Genomic DNA, 22,577 nt, shown 5'->3' with positions numbered 1-22,577 from the left:
CACACATACACACACACACACACTGACACACACACACACTCACTGACACACACACACAGCCCTTGTGTGCTCAAACAGTCAGGCACTACATACTGTGTAATGTTGTTGTTAAAGCTCCTGTGAAGAGTTTTCCACTGGTTATGAAACAGACTGAAACCAATACTGATGCCTCTTTACAACAGCAGACAAGACAAACAACAAGGTTGATTAGTTGTGTGTTGTTGTTTCGGTAGATGTCCACAGGGGGGCGCCAAAGTTGACACAAACTAAAGGTCCTCACAGGAGCTTTAAATTAACATTTTGCCTGCATGGACAGGTCAATACAACCATCAAAAAACTAATTCAGAATGGACTAAAGAAGCTGGGTTTTTTTCTATTTAACAGAAACCACCTGAAGTGAGTTTCAGTGATGTCAGATGACTTTTGATGCGTGTACAGTATTTAAATCTTTAGATCTGCCATCTTTACCCTGCCTGAGCCGTCGTCTCTGCAAATTTATGTTTGGTTCTATTTAAAAGAAAACTGATTATCCAACATCATTCAGCATGAGACATTTTCACTGCCAACAAACTGTAAATCCTAAATCTTTCTTGAAGCTTCTCCCGGTCTCAGTGTGTTTCTGCTGGAATAAACACACAGGCGAGGGACTGAATATTTCATTGCTGTTGGCTGTCACAGATGAGTGATAGCAGCAGCAGCACCAGGTTTGTCAGCCCTGTAGGAATTTCCTTTGATCTAAAATGACCAAACATCTGACATGTGAGGCTCCTTAAATGAAACGTCAACAAAGATCTGTGTCAGAAGCTCTAATGGGAACAGCCGAAGGAAATGTAAGGGATTATAGATTTGAGTATGCATTTATTCATCTTCCTTTTATTTCTGTCTTTTTTTTTTCTCAGGATGGAAAAACAGCAGAGGATCTGGCGTACAAGGATCAACACGAGCCCATAGTTTCTTTATTGGGCAAGCTGAAAAAGGTAAAAGCAAGGACACACACACACACGCACATGCTTATAGACTGTTTTCAAACTTACTTTTCTTTTGTAGTTCAGAAGAAGTGAAGAGGAAATAAAGAGACCCTAACTTTGTCTGATGCAGGTTTCACAAACTCTCTTTACACTTGGTCTATTTCAGCACAGAGGTGTGGAGAGGAACGTCTGCAGCGCGAAGGTGTTAGATTTTATCACCACACCATTTTTAGACAGTGTGGCAACACTTTGCTGAAGACGATAAGGAAGAATAAGTTAGAGAAGTGACAGTGCTCTGTGAATTATCTGGAGCTCCTTTATACAACGGCTTAATATCTTCAGAGAGGAGCCGATATCGTCTTCTTTTTAAGTTCAGTCAGACAACTCACGTTTACTTAAAGGTGACGTATCATGCAAAATCGACTTTTTAATGGTTCTCTACCTGAAATATGTTTCCCTGGCATGTCTACAAACCCCCCGAGAATGAAAAAAATCCATTCTGCCCCTGTTCTGATTTCTCCACCTTTCTGTAAATGTGTGCTGAAACGAGCCGTTTCAGACTTCCGTGTTTTTGTTACATAACAAAAATATCCGGTCTGTCACGACAGTCAGAGAGGGAGGAGGTGGGTTTGGTTGGCAGGTAGAGCTGGGTGTCATCCGCATAGCAATGAAAACTGATGTTAAATTTATTTACAGAAAATATTGCTAATAGGAGTAAGATAGATGATGAATAGAAGAGGCCCCAGGACAGAACCCTGGGGAACACCGGTAGTGAAAAAGCCAAAGATGTTAAGACAATCTCAGATGATCTTGCTGTAAAAGTACTTCTGAACTTCAGTTAAAGCTGGGGTTGGTAATCAGATTTAGATACACTTTTTGTAATACTGGTTAAAATGATCTTTATGTCCTGATGACAATCAATACATAATGTGTTCTTAAAAAAGAGCGAAGAAAAGCTGCTATCTACAGCCGGAGTAAACCTGGGAAAACACCAACCAATCACCGTTTTTTGGCTCCCCAAATTTTAAACCAATCAAATCCTGTCAAGCCGTTCTGCCCTCCTCCTGCGCGTACATTTCCCCGGCGTGCACTCCTCCGAGTCCCCGTCTCCTGCCTCTACTTCCCCTGACTCTACTGACTGCCCCTCTCGCTCGTCCTCGTGCCTGTCCCCTCTGACCTGATGAGGTGCTTTGCTCAGGACTGTAGTCCGGATCAGAGTCTAAAAAGCTCTCACCAACAAGCAGAATAATTAATGACGTTCAGTAAGTCCTACAGAAAATATATATTCATTGTAGCGTCAGTCCGGACGCTGTAGTGATGACGAGCTGATTCGTGAACACGTTGAGCTTTAATAACCGGTCACTGTCGGCCGTGATCACGCCAACCAACAAAACAACAATCAATGTTTGAATGAATGAAGAACTTCTCTTGTCTCTCCTCTCGCACACTCCACACCTCTCCTGATGCCTTCACTGACCGTCAACACTGTAGGAATTAAGAACATCTACACTGAACACATTTAACAAACAGCAGAGCTGTTACAGTATTATATATGTGTTATAACTTTTCTCCTGATATCGTGTCACCAGTACAACTGGATAATGCTAGCATGACAGTTGTGAGTACTAACAGCAGCCATGTTTGTTCGTGTTTTTAACTTTCACTATGAGAATGTTTTGGTGAGGACCGGTTTTGAATCAGTCACGATCGTATGGTCGAGAATCAGCGGCGCTCGTGCATGTGAGCGGGGGGGCGTCGTTTTGGAGGAGCTCCGAGGGAGGAGGGGAGGGGTTAGACATGAGGAAAAGCTACGTTCAACTTCATGCTGGTTTTCCGAGACTACCAACCCTAGCTTTAAGAGAGGCACTTTTGTTTGTTTAGACTTTGAATTTAAACTCATGAATAATGGGATAACAGACTAAAGCGTGGCATCTGTTTTCTCATTCAGCACACAGGGGGTTTGATGTGTTTGGAGAGACGGATTAGAAAATATAAGCTTTCTAGTTTGGACAGAAATCTGAGCGCTTGTTGGTGATTTCTTTTAAAGATCATGGAGGTGTCATTTGTGCATATCTGTGTGTATTTCCCAGTCTGCCTCTGGTCACATCCACCAGAACACACCTGAAGCTAAATGTCACTGACGTCGCTCCTCATCACATTATCCAGAAAACCTGCTGAGACTGAGTTCAGAGCGTGAAAACATGACAGCAGCAACTGTGAAAACAGTCATCCTCTGCATATGTTTGTCTAATTTAAGACACTCTCACACATCGATGCCAGACCGAGGAGATAAAACACTCCTTTCCTTTACACTTACTTCAGATAAGTTCAGTCCAATGAGTTCCTCATGTGAAGTTGTGTTCTGCATAGACATGAATCACAGGTGAATCATTAGAGGTTTTATTGATTCAATGAATGTATTTATTGGAGTCACGTACCCTAAGTAGGAGTTGGGGTTGCGTTCACAGCCCACAGAGCCACTCACAGTGTTTTAGGCCACTTCTGATGTGTGACTCATCAGTTGATGGTCCGTCCTTTTCAAAATGCTTGATGTTTTCTGACCCATTTCTTTAACACACACAAACTTTGCTGTGTGAGGGGGTGGATCCAATCAAACACCACAAGACAGTGATTTCAATGAAGTGATGATTCACCGAGTGTTACGTTTTGGCTCAAAGTAAAACTCTAATAATTCCTCTAATAATTCAAGCACATGAATCAACAGAATTAAGAAACATTATCAACAGTCATGGTAGCTACCAGCCTTTAGCGCAAAATGTTGATATTGCTATGCATCAGAAACTACGGTCAAAATTCAGCCTTAGCTAAACTTTTGTTTCTAACAATAAGCAAATGTTAGCATGCTAAAATGCTGTGCTAATGTGGTGAAAACTGAAAACAGCTGAGTGTCTGCAAACCTCACAGAGCTGATAGTTTACTGTTGTTAATTGCCAAGTACTTCAACTTCGAATGGCGATTCATCTATTTGGCACAGGATGAAAGGATATTATTCAATTCGATACGATACTTAAAGCTGGGGTTGGTAGTCTCGGAAAACCAGCATGAATTTGAATGTAGCATTTCCTCAGGACTCTGTCTAACCCCTCCCCTCCTCCCTCGGAGCTCCTCCAAAACGACGCCCCCCCCAGCGCCGCTGATTCTCGACCATATGATGGTGACTGATTCAAAACCGGTCCTCACCAAAACATTCTCATAGTGAAAGTTAAAAACACAAACAAACATGGCTGCTGTTAGTACTCACAACTATCATGCTAGCATTATCCAGTTGTGCCAGTGACACGATATCAGGAGAAAAGTTATAACACATATATAATACTGTAACAGCTCTACTGTTTGTTAAACGTGTTCAGTGTAGATGTTCTTAATTCCTACAGTGTTGACAGTCAGTGAAGGCATCAGGAGAGGTGTAGAGTGTGTGAGTGGGAGAGAGGAGAGACAAGAGGAGAAGTTCTTCATTCATTCAAACATTGATTGTTGTTTTGTTGGTTGGCGTGATCACGGCCGACAGTGACCGGTTATTAAAGCTCAACGTGTTCACGAATCGGCTCGTCATCACTACAGCGTCCGGACGGACGCTACAATAAATATATATTTTCTGTAGGACTTACTGAACGTCTACAACAACTAGCATGCCTCCCTCCTAAGCTCCTTGTTAGCACACATTTGTGCAGGTAATGAAAAACGGAGGAGGGGTTGAGTTGTATTTTATACAGTCTATGGGCTGAACAAGCTCCGAGCTCTGACTCCGTGACAGACCGGATATTGTTGTTACGTAACAAAAACACGGAAGTCTGAAACGGCTCGTTTCACACACATTTACAGAAAGGTGTAGAAATCAAAACAGGGGCAGAATGGATTTTTTTCATTCTCGGGGGGTTTGTAGACATGCCAGGGACACATATTTCAGGTAAAGAACCATTAAAAAGTCAATTTTGCATGATATGTCACCATTAATTATTCTGCTTGTTGGTGAGAGCTTTTTAGACTCTGATCCGGACTACAGTCCTGAGCAAAGCACCTCATCAGGTCAGAGGGGACAGGCCCGAGGACGAGCGAGAGGGGCAGTAAATAGAGTCAGGGGAAGTAGAGGCAGGAGACGGGGACTCGGAGGAGTGCACGCCGGGGAAATGTACGGGCAGGAGGAGGGCAGAACGGCTGGACGGGATTTGATTGGTTTAAAATTTGGGAAGCCAAAACACGGTGATTGGTTGTTGTTTTCCCAGGTTTACTCCGGCCGTAGATAGCAGCTTTTTTTGGTTCTTTTTTAAGAACACATTATGTATTGATTGCCATCAGGACATAAAGATCATTTTAACCAGTATAACAAAAAGTGTATCTAAATCTGATTACCAACCCCAGCTTTAATGTTGCCTGTAATGTCAGTGGTTTTTAATATCTCTTCCCTCTGGGTGTGGGTTCTTTTGGGGGGACAGGACAACCACAAACTGAGCTACATCCAGCAGCTGCGGCCCACTCAGACCGTACAGCCCCGGATCAAGATGAAGCTGTTCGGACACTCTGGAGCCGGGAAGAGCACGCTGCTGGAGTCTCTGAAATGTGGCATCCTGCGCAGCTTCTTCAGGAGGAAACGAACACGAATGACCAACACGGCTCGCCACCCCAACTCCCCCATCAGCTCCAAACCTGCAGGTAGGTGATCGACCGTTATACCATTAGAAATATCAAGTACCTGGAACCGTAGCATCAAAATCTGGGCAGATTTAGACAAGAACATGTTCCAGTTTTATTGTCACAAGCAATCTGTCTTTTAATGGATACAGAAAAGACCAAATTCAGCTTATAAAATAATCATGAGACTGCAAGGCATGAAGTGTTCTGCAGTCAGGATATCTACCACTTCTTTGAAATGAAACCTTTACCCATGCATGATGACACCAAATCACCCCTGACACAGATCTGACCCTGGGTAACTCTGTGAGGCTGAAATTTAAAACATAAAGTGATCTCCTCAGAGGTAAACAAACAGAGCTTTACAACACAGCATAGAGGTTCCCACACTGAAGAAGAGAAGCCCTACACACAAACATCGTCCTGCGTCTCACCCCATCACTCCGGCAGCTGACCTGCTGACCACAAACCCATTACTCCAACAAGCTGAACTGGAAACAGTCCGTCTGTTCTGCTCCTGGTTCTCACAGTGACAGGTCTGCGGTACGACTCACTGACATGTTCAGCGTAGTATAAAACCCTCAACTAAGCACACACACTCTGTCCTCAATCTCTATGTGTTTGCACTCTCTTTGCCCTCTCTCCCTCACACACACACACACACACACACTCACATACCATTATGTTTCCTTAAAGCTCTTTATTCTGCAGCGCTCACAGCCATTACCTCCCAGACAGACGTGATCCTGTGATAATAGTCAGTTAGGTTGAGCCTGTATAATGTTACTGATCACATCCTCTATACTATCTGGAAATCTGCAGCCTCTGCTGCAGCTGAAGGAGAGGCTGAGAGAGCTTTATGCCAACTCTTTCAATCCCCGCTGAATTCAGAAACAGTTTTCACTGACTGTGTTTCAGATCTGCAGAGAGGTGTGAGCACAGGCTGTCATAATGTTCGTTTCAAGATCCATTTTATTCTGTAGTGAGCTTGTTCTAAGTGAAAGTGTGGCTGTTAATGCACATTGACCTTTGTCTGGGATCAATATTTTGAAGCTGAAAGTATTCTGCAGTGATTTCTTGTCCTTGAGGTTGTTTTTGAGAGAGATTGATTCTTTTTATTCATTCACTTGTAAAAGGCACAGAAAGCATTGAAGAGTCCTGTGCTTTAATTGAATGCAAACTTCAATCAATCTTTATTTATATAACACCAAATCACAACAAACATTATCTCAAGACTCTTTCCAAACAGAGCAGGTCTAGACCGTACTCTATGTTCTATTATTAACAAAGACCCAACATCAAGACAGGATAAGATCCAGTCCCAGTCCACGACTTGATTCAATTCAATTCGATACAATACAAAGCAACACTATTCGAAACGATACAATAAGACACGATTCCAGTCTTACAGACAGGACTCAGTCTGATCTCATCTTAATCCACCATGAGCAGAGCACTTTGCAGAATTTAGCAAGTTACAGTGGCAAGGACAAACTTCCTTTAACAGGCAGAAACCTCCAGCAGGACCAGACTTGATGTTTCTTTTATTGAAATGTATAAACTGTCCTGTCTTGCACGATGGTTACTCCTGTCATATAGAGAAATTGAAACACAGACACAGAACAGAGTTCAGAACAGCTAGTTACAGCAGCAAGGAAATACTTCCTTTAAACAGGCAGAAACCTCGAGTAGAACCAGACTCATGTTAGACACACATCTGCTGAGACCGTGTTGGGTCTGGAAAGAGTGATAGAGGAGAATAAGAGATAGAGGGAGCGGTGATAGGGATGAGACAAGTAGTAGTAGTTCTTCAATGAATCAATCTGAGACTTTCTCTTATAAAAATGTAGTGAAGCTAATTTTAACCAAGTTTTTAAGTCCTCCAGGGTTAAAGCAAATAACACACAAACAGTAAGATATCAAAAGTCAGCTCTTCGTCAAACATATTGTCCCTCTTTATGCTTTCAGAGAGCCTTCTCACCTTAAATTACAAAGTCCGCCTACTATCACCTTAAGAATATATCAAGGATTAAAGGACTCATGTCTCAGCAGGATGCAGAAAAACTCGTCCATGCTTTTATCTTTAGCAGACTAGACTACTGTAACGGGGTCTTTACAGGACTCCCTAAAGAGTCCATCAGACGACTGCAGCTCATACAGAATGCTGCTGCTCGAGTCCTAACAAGGACCAAAAAAGTAGACCACATCACTCCAGTTCTTAGATCCCTACACTGGCTTCCTGTCTGTCAGAGAATAGACTTTAAAATCCTGCTGATGGTTTATAAAGCACTGAATGGTTTAGGCCCAAAATACATTGCTGATCTGCTGCTACTTTATGAACCACCTCGACCTCTGAGGTCATCAGGTACTGGTCTGCTTTCAGTCCCTAGAGTCAGAAGCAGCGTTTAGTCATTATGCACCACATATCTGGAACACACTCCCTGAAAGCTGCAGGTCTGCTCCAACTCTCACCTCTTTTAAATCAAAGATTAAGACTTTTTTATTTGACACTGCCTTCCTATCTTAGCTCATTTTAACCCACTTTAAATAAAAAATTTAATATAATTTTTAACATATTTTTCTTTTCTTTTCTGTTTTATCATATTTGTCATTTTAATTGTGTTCTTTTATGCTTGTCTGAATGTCTCCAATGCTTTTAATGTGTTAATGTAAAGCACATTGAGTTGCCCTCGTGTATGAAATGTGCTATACAAATAAAGCTGCCTTGCCTTGCCTTGCCTAAACAGATTAACCTGAGCACATGTCTGTGTCCAGGTAAGACGCTCTCTCTGATTGGTTTAGACTGAGAGAATCAACAAACAGCGAAAAACAAAACAGAGCGTTATAAAGATCATTTCAAACTTAGATCCCAGTATCTCCTCCAGCTTGAAAGGCTGTCCCTAAAACAGAATGAATACAGCGTGTACAGCCACAGGTTACAAAACAGGAAGTCCTGCTAAGTCAGAATGTTAAAATGAGGAAGCGTTGGCCCAAAGAAACACAAACTGCTGCTGTGAGGTTGCTCAAGACCCCTGGAAACAAACTGTAGGTGTGGTCTGTGTCGATGGAATCCAAATGTTAAGTCTGCAGATCGGGTTAATTTGCAGTGAAATAGTGCCCCCATGTGTTCACAAGTGTGGCTCAAAAATAAGACTGTTGGGTGCAGAGCTGTTCATTTATGCATGATATCAGTCCTACAGACGTGAGTAGATCTGCACTCTTATACATCAATAACATGTTTTTAGAAACGTAAGCATCTGATGAAAGGTACAGGTCCCTGGTGGTCTAGTGGTTAGGATTCGGCGCTCTCACCGCCGCAGCCTGGGTTGGAGTCCCTGTCAGGGAACCGATGTTTGGGGGCGGCAGTAGCTTAGTCCATAGGTACTTGAGCCAAAGGGTCGCCGGTTCAAGTCCCAGTATGGACGAAGTTTGGCAAGTGGACTGGTGGCTGGAGAGGTGCTGGTTCACTTGCCTGGGCACTGCCAAGGTGCCCTTGAGCAAGGCACCGAACCCCCAACTGCTCTGGGTGCGCTGGTTGATGGCAGTATCCTCACTCTGACATCTCTCCCGAAGCATGTTCACTGCATGTGTGTGCATTTGTATGTATATACCAAAAAAACTGTATGTGTAGCATGAGTGAAAAAATTTAATTTCCCCCCTGGGGATCAATAAAGTACCTTTCTTCTTAATAAAAATAATAATAATACATTTTATTTAGAAGCGCCTTTCAAAGCACTCAAGGTCGCTTTACAGACAGATTAAAACACAATAAATAAAACAACACGATAAAATAAATAAAAACAACAAGCAAAGTAACACCAAGTTAAAAATGAAGCAGTGGAAATTAAGCAGGGAATGCAGTTTGAAACAGATGGGTTTTGAGTTTTGATTTGAACCGGGGTAGTGAGTCAGAGTTTTGGATGTCTGGTGGGAGTGAGTTCCAGAGTTGGGGAGCAGAGCGACTGAAAGCTCTGCTCCCCATTGTGCTGAGACGGGCAGGGGGCACAGAGAGGTGGAGGGAGGAGGAAGACCTGAGAGAGCGAGAGGGGGTGACAATGTGGAGGAGATCAGACAGGTACGGTGGGGAGAGGTTGTGGATGGCCTTGAATGTGTAAAGGAGGATTTTGAAATTGATTCTGAGTTTGACCGGTAGCCAGTGGAGCTGCTGGAGGACAGGGGTGATGTGGTGAAAGGAGGGGGTTCTGGTGATGATGCGGGCTGCAGAGTTCTGGACCAGTTGAAGCTTATGGAGGGATTTGTGAGGGACACCGAAGAGGAGTGAGTTACAGTAGTCAATACGGGAAGTGACGAGACTGTGGACCAGGATGGCAGTGGTGTGAGGGGTGAGAGAGGGGCGGAGACGGTTGATGTTCTGAAAGATGAAACAGGAGATACAACATTCATTAAAACACCTTCATATGTTCACTTTACATCATGTTTATTTACATTTTGTAGAACTTAAATCAACAAAGCTTCCCAGTCTGATGATTTGAACATACACCTACCTGACTGACCCTACTTTCTTACCCCGCTACCAAACCTACTTCCCTATTGACCCACCGACCTCCTGACCTCATTGGAGTGTTCCTCTTACTCTGAAAAGTATCAATAACATCCTCTCCGTCCCCTCCTGCCTCTTTCTCTGTGTTCAGTGTCCGTGAGCATTTCCAACCTGTACCCGGGCTGTGAGAACGTGAGCGTGCGCAGTCGCAGCATGATGTTTGAGCCCAGCCTGACCAAAGGTGTTCTGGAGGTTTTCTCCCCCGTTCACAACGCTCTGTCTGCAGCCGACGATCAGGCAACAAAGGCCATCGACATCCAGCACGCCAACATCCACGGTGAGAGCACGCTACTGATACCTCTCTGTTACAGCTCTGTGCTTTCATTAACATGCTGTTGGTGTAACTCCTCCTTTGTTTCTGCAGGTGTTGGGGATTTCAGCGTGTGGGAGTTTTCGGGGAACCCCGTGTATTACTGCTCCTACGACTACTTCGCTGCAAACGACCCGACGGCTATCCATGTGGTGCTGTTCAGTCTGGAGGAGCCGTACGAGACTCAGCTGAGCCACATCACCTGCTGGCTGAACCTGCTGAAGGCTCTGATGCTGCCGCAGGATAACATCGGTGAGGACGGGGTGTTTGACCAGCCTCATATCTTCATCATGGCTATATAAGTCGTATTAACAATATCAGACTCCAGGTTTCATTAAGATACATTTAAAGGACATCAGGGTAAAAAGAAAAGAGCCATACATTTATTATTATATGTTACACATTTAAGATTAAACCAGCAGAAGATTTTTGTTATCAGAAAACACCACGTACACATGTTCTGGACAGGATGCCTGCTTTGTCCACAAGGGGTTGCAAGAATCCACACAACTTTAAACTTCCTCACAAGAGCTTTCAGTCTCAGTTTGAGGATTTCAAAGAGCAAACTTAAGTATTTCTGACATTTATAGAGCTTTAACAAGATAAAAGTAAAGTTTAGGGGCTGTTCTGTCCTATCCCAGGCCTGTGGAACACCTTACCTGAAGATCTGAGGGCTGCACTGAGCATAAACATTTTTAAAAGCAAACTCAAGATGGACCTTTTTAGTCTCCCTTTAAACCGAGTTGTATTCTCACATTTAACAGTTTTATTTTACCTTACTTTATTTATTTATTATCTAGTTCAAATTTTGTTTTATTAATTTTTTTATGTACTTATTTATTTTATTTTATTTAATGTTTAAAGTATAGCATCTTATTTTCTTTTAATTATTTAATATTTTAGTGTTTTATTATCTTAGAAATTAATTTTATTTTGGTGAGTTTGATTTCCTGTGTTTGTTTTTTTTTTAAGAACTTTATTTTCAGTTTTGTTGTTATATAACAAGACAAGAAAACAGACAGACAAACCATAATATAAAGGAAAGAAAGAAATAGGCACGCACATCATTTAAAAGACAGAAAAAAAACAGACAAAACTAAAGAAAATATACACACATACATGCCTACACTGCCATTTGGTGAGATATTAAATCAGTGTCAGATCAAAATAGAGAAAGTAAATAATGGATGACACTCCACTGTCTAAAAGTCCAAGGGTAAATTAAAGATCCAGGTTCAGGGTCCATATGTTCAGTCTAAGGCGTAACAACCCACCACCAGTGCAGTCCAAACAATGCCTTCATTAATCAGGCAGCAGTTTTTTTACTTTTAATATATTCAATAAAGGGACCCCAAATTTTCAGAGTGTGAGTTTGAAAGAGTTTAGCGTATCTCCTCCAGGTACAAACGGGAAACCATTTCACTCAACCAACAGTTAAAGGAGGGAGTGTAGCTGACCTCCACTGCTGCAGGATCGCTCTCTTAGCTGTAACCAAACCAACCTTTAAAGGTGACATATCACGCTTTTTTCATCAATATATATTGGTCTAAGAGGTCCCCAAAACATGTCTTTAAGGTTTATGCTAAAAAAAAACTTTGAAATCAGATTTTGGTCTGCCTGAAAAGCCCTCTTCTTCAGCCCTGTTCAGAACAGGCTGTTTTCTCTCTGACCACGCCCCCTCAGGAAGTGGATGTGGCCTCGGCTCTCCAGCACGTTGATCTAATGTTTACATGTTGGCTGAATATACACGGCTGCTCACAGACCCGCGTTACTTCAACCCTCTGAATTTGATCCAGAATCTGATCCTGACGGAGAGGCGCTTGCAACAGGACCTTTCTGAACCATTGGTCACAGATTTAGTGTTTCTTGATGTTTTATTTATCAGTATGTAGACGTGTGTTTTGGTATACAGCTACAGCTACAGCTACGACATATAGCTATGTGGCTATGCTAACTAGTGCTAGCACTTTTCCATGAAAAATAAAAATCATCCATTAGATCTTCAAATCTGCAGACGTGGGGAGTAAAACCGACCTTTGTGTTTATTAAGACAGCCTACAACTAGCATGCCTCCCTCCTAAGCTCCTTGTTAGCACACATTTGTGCAGGGAATGAAAAACGGAGGAGGGGTTGAGTTGTATTTTATACAGTCTATGGGGTGAACAAGCTCCGAGCTCTGACTCCGTGACAGACCGGATATTGTTGTGACGTAACAAAAACACTGAAGTCTGAAACGGCTTGTTTCAGCACACATTTACAGAAAGGTGGAGAAATCAGAACAGGGGCAGAATGGATTCTTTTCATTCTCAGGGGGTTCGTAGACATGCCAGGGAAACATATTTCAGGTAGAGAACCATTAAAAAGTCGATTTTGCATGATATGTCACCTTTAAGGCCTGTTGCAGGGCAACTGGAGGAGTGAGAGAGTAATCGGAGCAGCCTAGAATCCTGTGTTGTTTTTAACATCTTATTTTACCTCCAGTGCTGCTGAAATAAAGTCTGATTGGTAAAGTCTGATCCAACCACAACAATTGCAATAAAATGATTTTATTTCCTTAAATAATACCAATAAAGTAATTGAAAAGTGTGATCTAACAAACTTAGGCTAGATTTCTTTCTTATATTTTATTTTGCTTTTTAAAATCTGGACACATCACCATACAAACGTGTTACATAATGAATAAAGATATAAGAATACATGCTAAAGTGAAAGAAGATGATCATACAAAACTGAAGATCATTAAAGGAGCCAGATGAAATAGAATCAGACTTGGTGTTTGCAGGTGTAATGTTCAGCATATTGATGTTGTTTACTGAGCAACAAAAGTCATTCTGTTAGGATAGAATGTGTACCTGATGACTCAGAGTGTGTGTTTGTGTGTGTGTTTGTGTGTTTTCTTCCAGCTTTTGGAGGCCGGATCCAGCAGCCTCTCGTGGTCGTTCTGGTGGCGACACACGCTGACCTCGCTGACGTCCCCAGAGCTTTCTCTGGAGAGTTCAGCTACGACAAGGAGAAAGCTCTGCTCAAAGAAGTCAGGAACAGGTCAGGACTCCATGATGAGGGTACACCGGGAACATGGGGGTTGTTTTAGTGATGTTTTATGTAGTTTTCTCACAATGCAGAGGTATTTTCCTCTTCTGAACTGAGGGCCTGACACATTTAAGTATCTGTTTAGCTATATAAAATATATAATAGCTGTAAATATTACTCTATCGACTGTATGAGATTCAGGAAGTACAGCTAAGAAGAATAAAACACTGCAATAAAGTAGTACTAATTAAGTTAAGTACTCTAATACTCATTTAGAATTATACACCTCAAAGTGTCTGCAACAATAGCTCAACTGTAGCTCAAACACACACATATCTGAGGATCTGTAAAGAGGTTTTTCTGTTGTTTCCAGGTTCGGAGTGGACCTGCAGATCAGCGAAAAACTGTTTGTGATGGACGGTGGAGCCTCAAACTCCAGAGACGTTAAGCTGCTGAGGAGTCACCTGCAGGAACTCCGCACCAACATCATCTCTGTGAGCTCTACAAACACTTTCTCTCTCTCTCTCTCTCTTCCTTTGTGTTTCCTGTCAGGGTTTGTGTGTGATATCCTTAGACTGTGAATAATCTCTGCTCTCCGTCTCTGCAGAGTTGCAGTCCCATGACGCTGCTGTCCGAGCGTTTGCTGACCACCCTGCCGACCTGGAGGAAGCTGAGCGGTCCGAACCAGCTGACGTCATGGCAGCAGTTTGTCCACGACGTCCAGGAGCACATCAACCCTCTGGTCAGCCAGGATCACCTGCGCACGCTGGCCCTGCAGCTGCACAGCATGGGGGAGGTACGAGGCTGATTATAATGATCCTAACTGGAGTGTTGCAGGAAAATAAATCACAATAATATTCTGTTTGGGTCCAGAAACATACAAAAACACCAAACATGATCATTCATCTTGTAAGAATAAATCTGGATTATGATATAAAGGGAACCTAGAGCAGCTTTTGAATCCATATTTCTTTGTTGTTTTCAGGGCTGCTTGAACACAGTCCAACACTCAAATATCATTAGCCTTGAGAAGATTAGTACCTTCACATTTGTTGCATCACTGCTGCAGAGCAAAGCTTCATCATGCAATGTTTAACCGTATCTTTGAGATCAAATCCAAAGGTTGATGACTACCTCTAGTCATAGGTACACAGATCAAGTTTATACCTCAGTACAGGTATCTTGGCGTTCTGATCCATGTATCTCTTTCTTTTAAATCTCATATCTCATACAATGTTACAATGTTACAATGTCATTCAGCAGACGCTTTTATCCAAAGCGACGTACATACGAGAACAAGAACAACACAAGCAAAGATCTAGACAAGAGGAAACAAGATCAGTAAGAGTAACAAATTGCTTCAAGTCAATTTGGGTGCAGGTACTGCCAAGCAGTGTAAAGGCAATGCACAAAAGTAAGTAAGGAACATCTACAATGAAGCAACCAAACCATTTAAGACCTTCCATTATCATCATCAACAATTAACATCACCACATTAATGACCAAAGTACCAAGTGCTGGGTCACTCCAGACCTGAACACAGATTCCCAGAGTAGAGAAGGACAGTGTGAGTCAGCTGTAGCTGGAAGACATGATCTGCCACTGGGGACAACAGTGGAGAACAGTCTAGCTAAGTGCATAGTGCTTCCTAAAGAGCTGGGTCTTTAGCTGTCTTTTGAAAGTAGAGAGGGACTCTGCAGATCGAATGGAGTTGGCCAATTCATTCCACCATTTAGGGACAACAGAAGAGAAGAGTCCAGCTAGTGATTTTTATTTTAAGGCCTTGTGTGCTGGAAGCACTAGGCGCTTTTCAGAGGCTGAGCGTAGCGGACGAGAAGGGCAGTAGACCTGGATGAGGGGTTCCAGGTAAACTGGAGCGGTTTTGGTGACTGCTTTGTAAGTCATGATTAGAGTTTTGTATCTGATATGAGCTGCAACTGGAAGCCAGTGTAGCGAAATGAGCAGGGGAGTGACATGAGCTGTCTTAGGCTGGTTGAAGACCAGACGTGCTGCTGCTGCGTTCAGGATCATTTGCAGAGGTTTAACTGTGCATGCAGGGAGGCCTGCCAGTAGAGAGTTGCAGTAGTCAATGCGTGACATTACAAGACATAGAATCCGATCCTGTTTTTCTTTTCAATCTAAAAGGAGGCTGGTCTCTTCCACTTTTCTGTCTGTGCTGGATTACGGTGACATCTCACTCACGCATCATTGTTTGCTTTATGAACATGTTGGTTGGTCTGCAAGCTGAGGAAAGCTAGAGCCCCTGCACCCATCATGCGCACCTTCTACAGAGGCATCATCGAGAGCATTCTCACCAGCAACATCACTGTGTGGTACGGGGCCTGCACTGCGTCCTGCCGAATGACCCTCCAGCGCATCGTGAGAACAGCTGAGAAGACTGTTGGTGCCTCCCTCCCCTCCCCTGCACATAGCAGGCGACCCCTCCCACCCGTCTCACAGCCTCTTCAGCCTGTTGCCATCAGGAAGGAGACTACGCAGTCTCCGGGCCAGAACCAGCAGACTGAGGGACAGTTTTATCCACCAGGCAGTCAGGATGCTGAACTCTCTCCCTGTTTTGCCCCCTCTTCCCATAGTGCCCCCTTCACAGACTTAACCCAGTCACTTACACCACCCCCCAAAATCAACGCTGAGGGTCTGAGAGAGAAACGCAATATCAAATCCTCAGTATGTCTAGTGCATACTGCAGTTTATTTGACAATAAAGAAGACTTTGACTTTGACTTTGACTTGTCGGCATTTATCCTTATTTATGAGTAAATTTTAAAGCTTCTTCTTTCATACCTTTTTACCTTAATCAAGCAGAAGAGCACAGGGACTTGCATTCTTCAATCCCAAAACCTTTCCTTGCTACCTGTGCCAAAAGTCAAAACTGAGATGGGTAAAAAGGCTTTAAATTTTGCAGCTCCCTCTGCCTGGAATGAATCACAGAAGAGCTGAAGCTGGGTGGACTTGTCTCACATGGTGAATTTAGGGTGATACTAAACGAGCTGGAGGCAGACACACTGAGCTGCAGGTGCTCGGCCTGATGAGTTGTAATGACGAATTGTAATGACGTGTTCCTGGTTGTCCTCAAGATGTCTTGTATTGTGTTTGTATGTGTGGCTGCTCTGTCTGAAATTCTGTGAATTGTGTTTCTGCCTATCTTGACCAGGACACTCTTGAAAAAGAGATTTTTAATCTCAATGAGTTTCTCAAAGGTCAGATTAAAAAATGACTGTCATTTCACCAGGCTGCCACAAGAGTGCGCTATTTGTTAATTAAAAAAAACATCAGTAAACAATTACTCACAGTGACCCCAGAGCAGTCCAGTGTTTATTTAGCAGAGTGAGTCACGGCTCAGGAAGCAAAGAGACAAACCAGCTCAGAAACGACTTCCTGAAGTGTTAGCTGCTGCTTTTGTCTCAGATTAAGGAATGTAGAAACTGTGTATTCTATATTGTGTTATATGTTTCCCTACATTTACATGTCATGCCATATTTTCCTACATTATTTTCAACTCCTTGCCTCCTTTTTTATTACTTTATCTATCTGTTTCTCCTCATCCGCCCTGACTTTCCTTCCTCTTCTTCTCTATTCTCTTTTTAATTTCTCTTTCCTCCCCACAGATCAACATCATGCAGAGTGAGACGGTGCAGGATGTGGTTCTCCTGGAGCCCCGCTGGCTCTGCAGCAATGTGCTCGGCAAGCTGCTCTCTGTGGAGACGCCCAAGGCCATCCACCACTACAGAGGGCGCTACAGGCTGGAGGAAGTGCAAGCTCTGGCTCCTGAAAGCGACGTCGACGAGCTGCTTCAGATCCTGGACGCCATGGATGTCTGCGCCCGCGATGCCTCCAACCCCTCCATGGTGGACATCCCCGCCCTCATCAAGACCAACGGCCTCCACCGCTCCTGGACCGAAGAGGAGGAGGAGGAGTCACTGCTCTACGGAGGGGTCCGACTCGTCCCTGCCGAGCATCTCACTCCCTTCCCGTGTGGCCTGTTTCACAAACTGCAGGTGAACCTGTGTCGCTGGAGCCACCAGCAGAAGCCAGAGGAGGAGGGCGGGGAGGATTTTGACGGCGACATCCACCTGTGGACAAACGGAGCTAAGGTGAGCCAGACAGGAGTGGAGGCCATGATCCTACTGGTCAACCACGGGCAGGGGTTGGAGATTCAGGTGCGCGGGCAAGATACACTGCGGGCCAAGTGCTACACCCTGCTGGACACCGTCTGCAGTATCACAGAGAACCTGCTGGCCTCCACCCTCCCCGGACTGCTCACGGCTAAATACTACCTGAGTCCTCAGCAGCTGCGGGAGCACCACGCGCCCATCATGATCTACCAACCCAAAGACTTCTTCAGAGCTCAGGTTCAGAGAGAAACGTCCCTCACCAACACCATGGGCGGCTACAGAGAGAGCTTCAGCAGCATCCTGTCGTTCGGCTGTGCTGAGGTTTACCAGCAAGGGATTCTGGGAACAGACGTCCACATATCAGATGTCCCCCTGCTGGCTCGCAGGAAGCTCTGCCGCATGCTGGACCCGCCCGATGCTCTGGGGAAAGACTGGTGCCTGCTGGCCATGAACCTCGGCCTCACAGACTTGGTGGCCAAACACAGTAATGGGACTCCAAACGGCGCCCTTGAGTCAGACTCTGAATCAGACTCCCAGCAGGCTTCACTGCAGCCGAGCCCGACGGCGGCTCTGCTGCAGGCGTGGAGCGGGCGGGCGGAGAGCACGGTGGGCGTGCTGATGGCCAAACTGAGGGAGCTCGGCCGCAGAGACGCCGCCGACTTCCTGCTCAAAGCTTCTCCTGTCTTCAAGGTCAACATGGAGGCGGTGAGCGGGGCAGCTAACGGCTACCCCCCCACCTGCAACGGGGGGACATCATACAACTCCATCAGCTCTGTCATATCCCGCTGAACCGACCGGGGGTCAGCTTTCTGCCAAACGCCAGACGACCTGGCGAGAGGTTTCCCCTCACAGACTCGTGTGTTCATGAACATGAAGTGCAATCGTTACCAGAGTCCAGCTGCTCGTTCTTAAAAATTCTGGTCCAGATGTTGTGTTTGTGCTCTCCACACCTGTACAGCAGACCTTTCCTTCCATTATGAATGTCGTGAAAGAGCTCCAAAGAGGAATCCAGTGCTTTTATTTTTGTTCTTAATCTTCGTCGTGCTGCTTCTGAACATCCCCTCCTGCTCTACTGCACTCTGAGTCTCTCTCCCCTCACAGCTTCAGACGGAGGAGACACTTTGAAAGGAATAGAAACAACGACTAAAGATGGCCGCCTCAATGAAATCTGCTCTGTCACCTTATTGAGGCCGCCATCTTTCCCCCATCCACAGTTCCATAAAAGAGGATCTCCCTCCCTGCTGTGTTACTGAGGTGATATCCGCTCAATCAGCTTCATGTTGAGTGAACGAACAGCATTTGTCAGAGTGCCTTTGTGGCCTTCTACCTCCCTAAAGAGCACAAACAGTCTCGTTGTTATAAAAGAGAAGTTCTTTGTAAACATTTGAACATTTGCTGTGCCTTGTGGACACTCGTACTCGTCGTAAAGCAAATTTCAATCATGTGTAATGAGGAAAAGGCCATGTTACGTTAAAGCAGAGGCAGAGAAAGAAGCTCTGCTCTTGTTACAGGGTTTTTACACCGCGCTGAGATTTCTGCTGCGTCGGTGTTTGAGGTTTGGAAGTGAGTGTTTTCTTCTGTCACGCTCGGTGAGGAGTCGGTTTCATTGCTTTGTGGGAGCGGTGGGCGGAGTCAAAGGGAAACATCATCATTCACGTGTGATCGGTGCATACGTGGCTTTATACGGATTATTTCTTTACTGATTCCACAACACGACATTTTGATTTTATCGTCCCTTTTGCTCTAGAGAGAGTTATGTCATTTGGTTTGAATTTAGGGGGCGTGTCCACTGACGCTGTTTTTTTGTGCTGGGAGCGCCCATGACCTTGAGTTCAGAGCGCTTCTCACCAGCGTTTGCTGTTCCCCACTGCTCTCAGTGGTGAGTTTGTATGCATGTCATCAAGAAACTGTAAAAACTGTTGATAGAAATCGTGTCAGAGCATCAATAGCAGCTCTAAACTTGGAAATTGTACCTTGAAAATTCAAGTGTGATGACTTTTCTCCTCCGTACGGACCTCTGACATTGCTGTTGACTAAGTTGAGAACAGAAGTCCCGCCCCTTCTTGCTTCTGATTGGTCTGTGATTCCAAAAGATGAACTGTTTCCAACTGAGAGTGCTTGAAACGCTGAATCATTCGGTTTGATGAGAAAATAAGCGCTGCCAGTGCAAGAAACAGCGGCATGGATACGGCTGCTATACTTCCTTGAAGGAGCTGCTCGTTTGTAACTGAGTAAAAAAACTAACTAGTTAATATTTGAAACTTTGCTCTCTGATTAGCTGAATGAAAGTGTCTCAACGTCAGGCACATATGGTTGAATTCAGCTGTTTCAAATTTGCAATGGATCCAAAGATTTTGTGCGATTAGAGGAAGAGAGAAGAAGCTGCAGAGAGCGAACTCAAGTCTGTTTGTACGATTGATTCAGTATGGACACGACTCCTTCGTTATGATAGAGTGAGGAAGCTTTGGGGTCGAGGGAACATCCGACCCAGAAACACCTTTTATATCTGATCATATGTCAGTGTTGCTTTCAGCTAATAAATCTGTCCCAATCAGGACCCAAATATACGTCACACATTATTATACTTCAATTATTATACTTCAAAAATGGTGAACAACCATCCAAAGACGTCGCCCACAGGAGTGAGACGCAGCAAATATCCCCAGTTTAAAGCTAAACCTGCTCACTCTTTGTCTGAGGCTCTTTAAAGTTGTTGCTGGTTACATTCGGATGATCTTTTAACCATTTGATTTAACTGTTTCAACTATTAAAGAACTCAAAGTGTTAAATATTTTCAGTTTGAACACATGAAATTAATTTACAGCTGAAAGACAACGAGTTGATGTATCTGCTGCTCGGTTAAAACCTGCTAAGGAGTAATGGGATAAAAACAGGTTTTCTTTCTTTGTTTTGTAAGCTTTGCCAAATTATGAAATGATCATTTAAAGGAATCTTCCAAACAGTTTACAGTTTCACGTCACCTCCTGTCTTGATGTTTTGGTTTTATTGGGCCTATAAGATGAAAAGTGAGGTCACCCAAAGGGACCGTAAGCCATCCTAACAGAGAATTTCAGTGTCTTATGGAGAGGTGTGAAGCTAATAGGGTGTAATGTTTAAAATCATGAGGGTGAAACAGGGTCCGATTCAGCTCTCCCAATCTGTGCGCTCACGCTGATGACTCTGCCAAATCTGACGAGTAAACACGTCCGTTTTTAAACTTTCTACTAAGCTGAGAAGTGATTTATATGAAAACCAGCTCTGCACCTTTTTAATGCTTCCTCGACGTGTTTCTGTGGAAGCGACCGTCCACAGGTTTGTATTTCAAAGCGGTGGCGTGGACAAGCGTCTGCGTGGCTTCTCATCTTCTTTCAGTTTGTCTTTGAAGCTTGGACGCTGGCTCGGTCAGTGGAAAAACTGGACCATAGAAGGCGTTAAGTTTGAAGTATTGTTGCTGAAAGATGCCAAAGGCTACTGATGACACAAATAGAAGAAGCTTGTCTTGTAAACGTTGGAAAGGACCCTGATCAATCACAGAGCGTGACACTTTGTTTCACTCTGTTTCAGTATTTCCTGTCTGCTTTACTTCCCCAGTGTTACCGTCTGTTCACACAGATAAAACCAGACTTTCTTTCTGACACGCTTCACTTCTCTCTTGACATTTGGTCTAAAAATAAAGTTGCCAATAAACACAGCAAACTTTCAGCTGTGATGTAAATACTAAACACCTTTTTCTGCAGCTCCCTCCTCGTTTTTTCTCTTGCTTTAAGCTTTTTCTTTGCCCCAAAAAGGTTTCCCCAACAAGGCAGAATGAATGTACGACACATCGCTCTGAGGAATATGTAAAGAAGAAAAACAAGCGGTGATAAAAACACGTGTACGGTAACATCATGTCTCCAGAACTGCTCATTTGATCTCTCATGTTTCATTGAACTATGTTGAAGTTGTGTATAAACATCATTGCCAATGTTAGTGTGCCTAAAACACACGTACTCATTCCTCTTGTATCGCCTTGTACAGAACACGAGCCGAGACGTTCCACAAAGGGAAGTGATTTCGTGTTTCTCCAGAAAAACAGACGTTATGTTGTTTTTGTAAAAGCTGGAAATCACTCTATTATTCTTATCGCCTCTGTCTCCATTTGGTGTCTTTTTGTTTCCTGGATGGCTCTGACTGTGAGTCCGACCAAAACAAGTGGAATTTAAAGAAGCTGTTGTTTGAAAAAGGAACATTCGATGAACTCGTCGTCGTTAGCTTTGAGTGAATTTTCCTCCCTTTGAGACTCCGGTCTGATCGCCACATTGCACAAGTCTCTTTGTCGCTATTTATGTTACATTATTTCAGCATGTCTTGGAATGCCATGTTCTTAGTACTTCTGACACTTTATAGTGTAAAACATTTTATAATAAATTCTTTACCTATTATCACGTCTCTGTCCTGATTGAAGACATACGACCCCTCTGACCTTGTGCTGGGGGATAACTGTCACTGTGATGAAGGCGTCAACAGGTTACTTGTAAAATATGTTGACTTTACTCAGGCTTCATGGAGAGGGATGAGAGTTTGAAAGCTGCTTTCTTTATAGTTTAGGCATATGCCTGAGTTTCATCCACAAGGCAGCACAGTACGGTGGCCCACAATGGATGAGCTGCAACGTCCTGAAGGATCTTCACCAGGAGAAACATGCTGCAAATCCTCAAACCATGACATTTCAAAAACACATGCTCAAGTCCAAAAACAAAGAAACATGCTGCTAAAAGCCAAAACAAATGTGTTAGATCAGATACAGACTTCACAAAAGAAGTGCTCCAGTCCTGCAGGGGGCGCTGTGTGAATCAGCTTCATTGTTGACGGGAGAGAGAGAAGAAGACCAGTTACTTTGATCCTCCCACCACTTACCTTAACTCTTCCTGTCCATTAAAGTTACTA

At 43.8% G+C, this 22,577-nt stretch overlaps 1 protein-coding gene and 1 non-coding gene across 3 annotated transcripts in view; both read left to right on the top strand.

Moving 5' to 3' along the window:
• dapk1 (death-associated protein kinase 1) overlaps nt 1-22,072 on the top strand; it is a 138,953-nt gene extending 116,881 nt beyond the window's left edge. Inside the window, exons 19-26 of one of the 2 annotated variants that reach the window (XM_034691955.1) lie at nt 900-977; nt 5,423-5,639; nt 10,271-10,456; nt 10,544-10,741; nt 13,393-13,531; nt 13,893-14,013; nt 14,127-14,315; nt 17,145-22,072. In XM_034691955.1, coding sequence (XP_034547846.1) covers nt 900-977; nt 5,423-5,639; nt 10,271-10,456; nt 10,544-10,741; nt 13,393-13,531; nt 13,893-14,013; nt 14,127-14,315; nt 17,145-18,440 — 2,424 coding nt within the window. In that variant the 3' untranslated portion in view covers nt 18,441-22,072. Of the gene's footprint in view, nt 1-899; nt 978-5,413; nt 5,640-10,270; nt 10,457-10,543; nt 10,742-13,392; nt 13,532-13,892; nt 14,014-14,126; nt 14,316-17,144 lie in introns of both variants that reach the window. The other variant, XM_034691954.1, reaches the window with a different exon arrangement.
• trnae-cuc lies at nt 8,893-8,964 on the top strand. The gene has a single exon. It is a non-coding gene; the product is annotated as a tRNA-Glu (tRNA).
• Nucleotides 22,073-22,577: the final 505 nt, after the last annotated feature.

This window comes from Notolabrus celidotus, chromosome 9 (genome assembly GCF_009762535.1).
Source record: "Notolabrus celidotus isolate fNotCel1 chromosome 9, fNotCel1.pri, whole genome shotgun sequence".
NCBI classification, from domain to species: domain Eukaryota; kingdom Metazoa; phylum Chordata; class Actinopteri; order Labriformes; family Labridae; genus Notolabrus; species Notolabrus celidotus.
The sequence above is the reverse complement of the archived record's forward strand: the minus strand, read 5'-3'. Positions and strand labels throughout refer to the sequence as shown.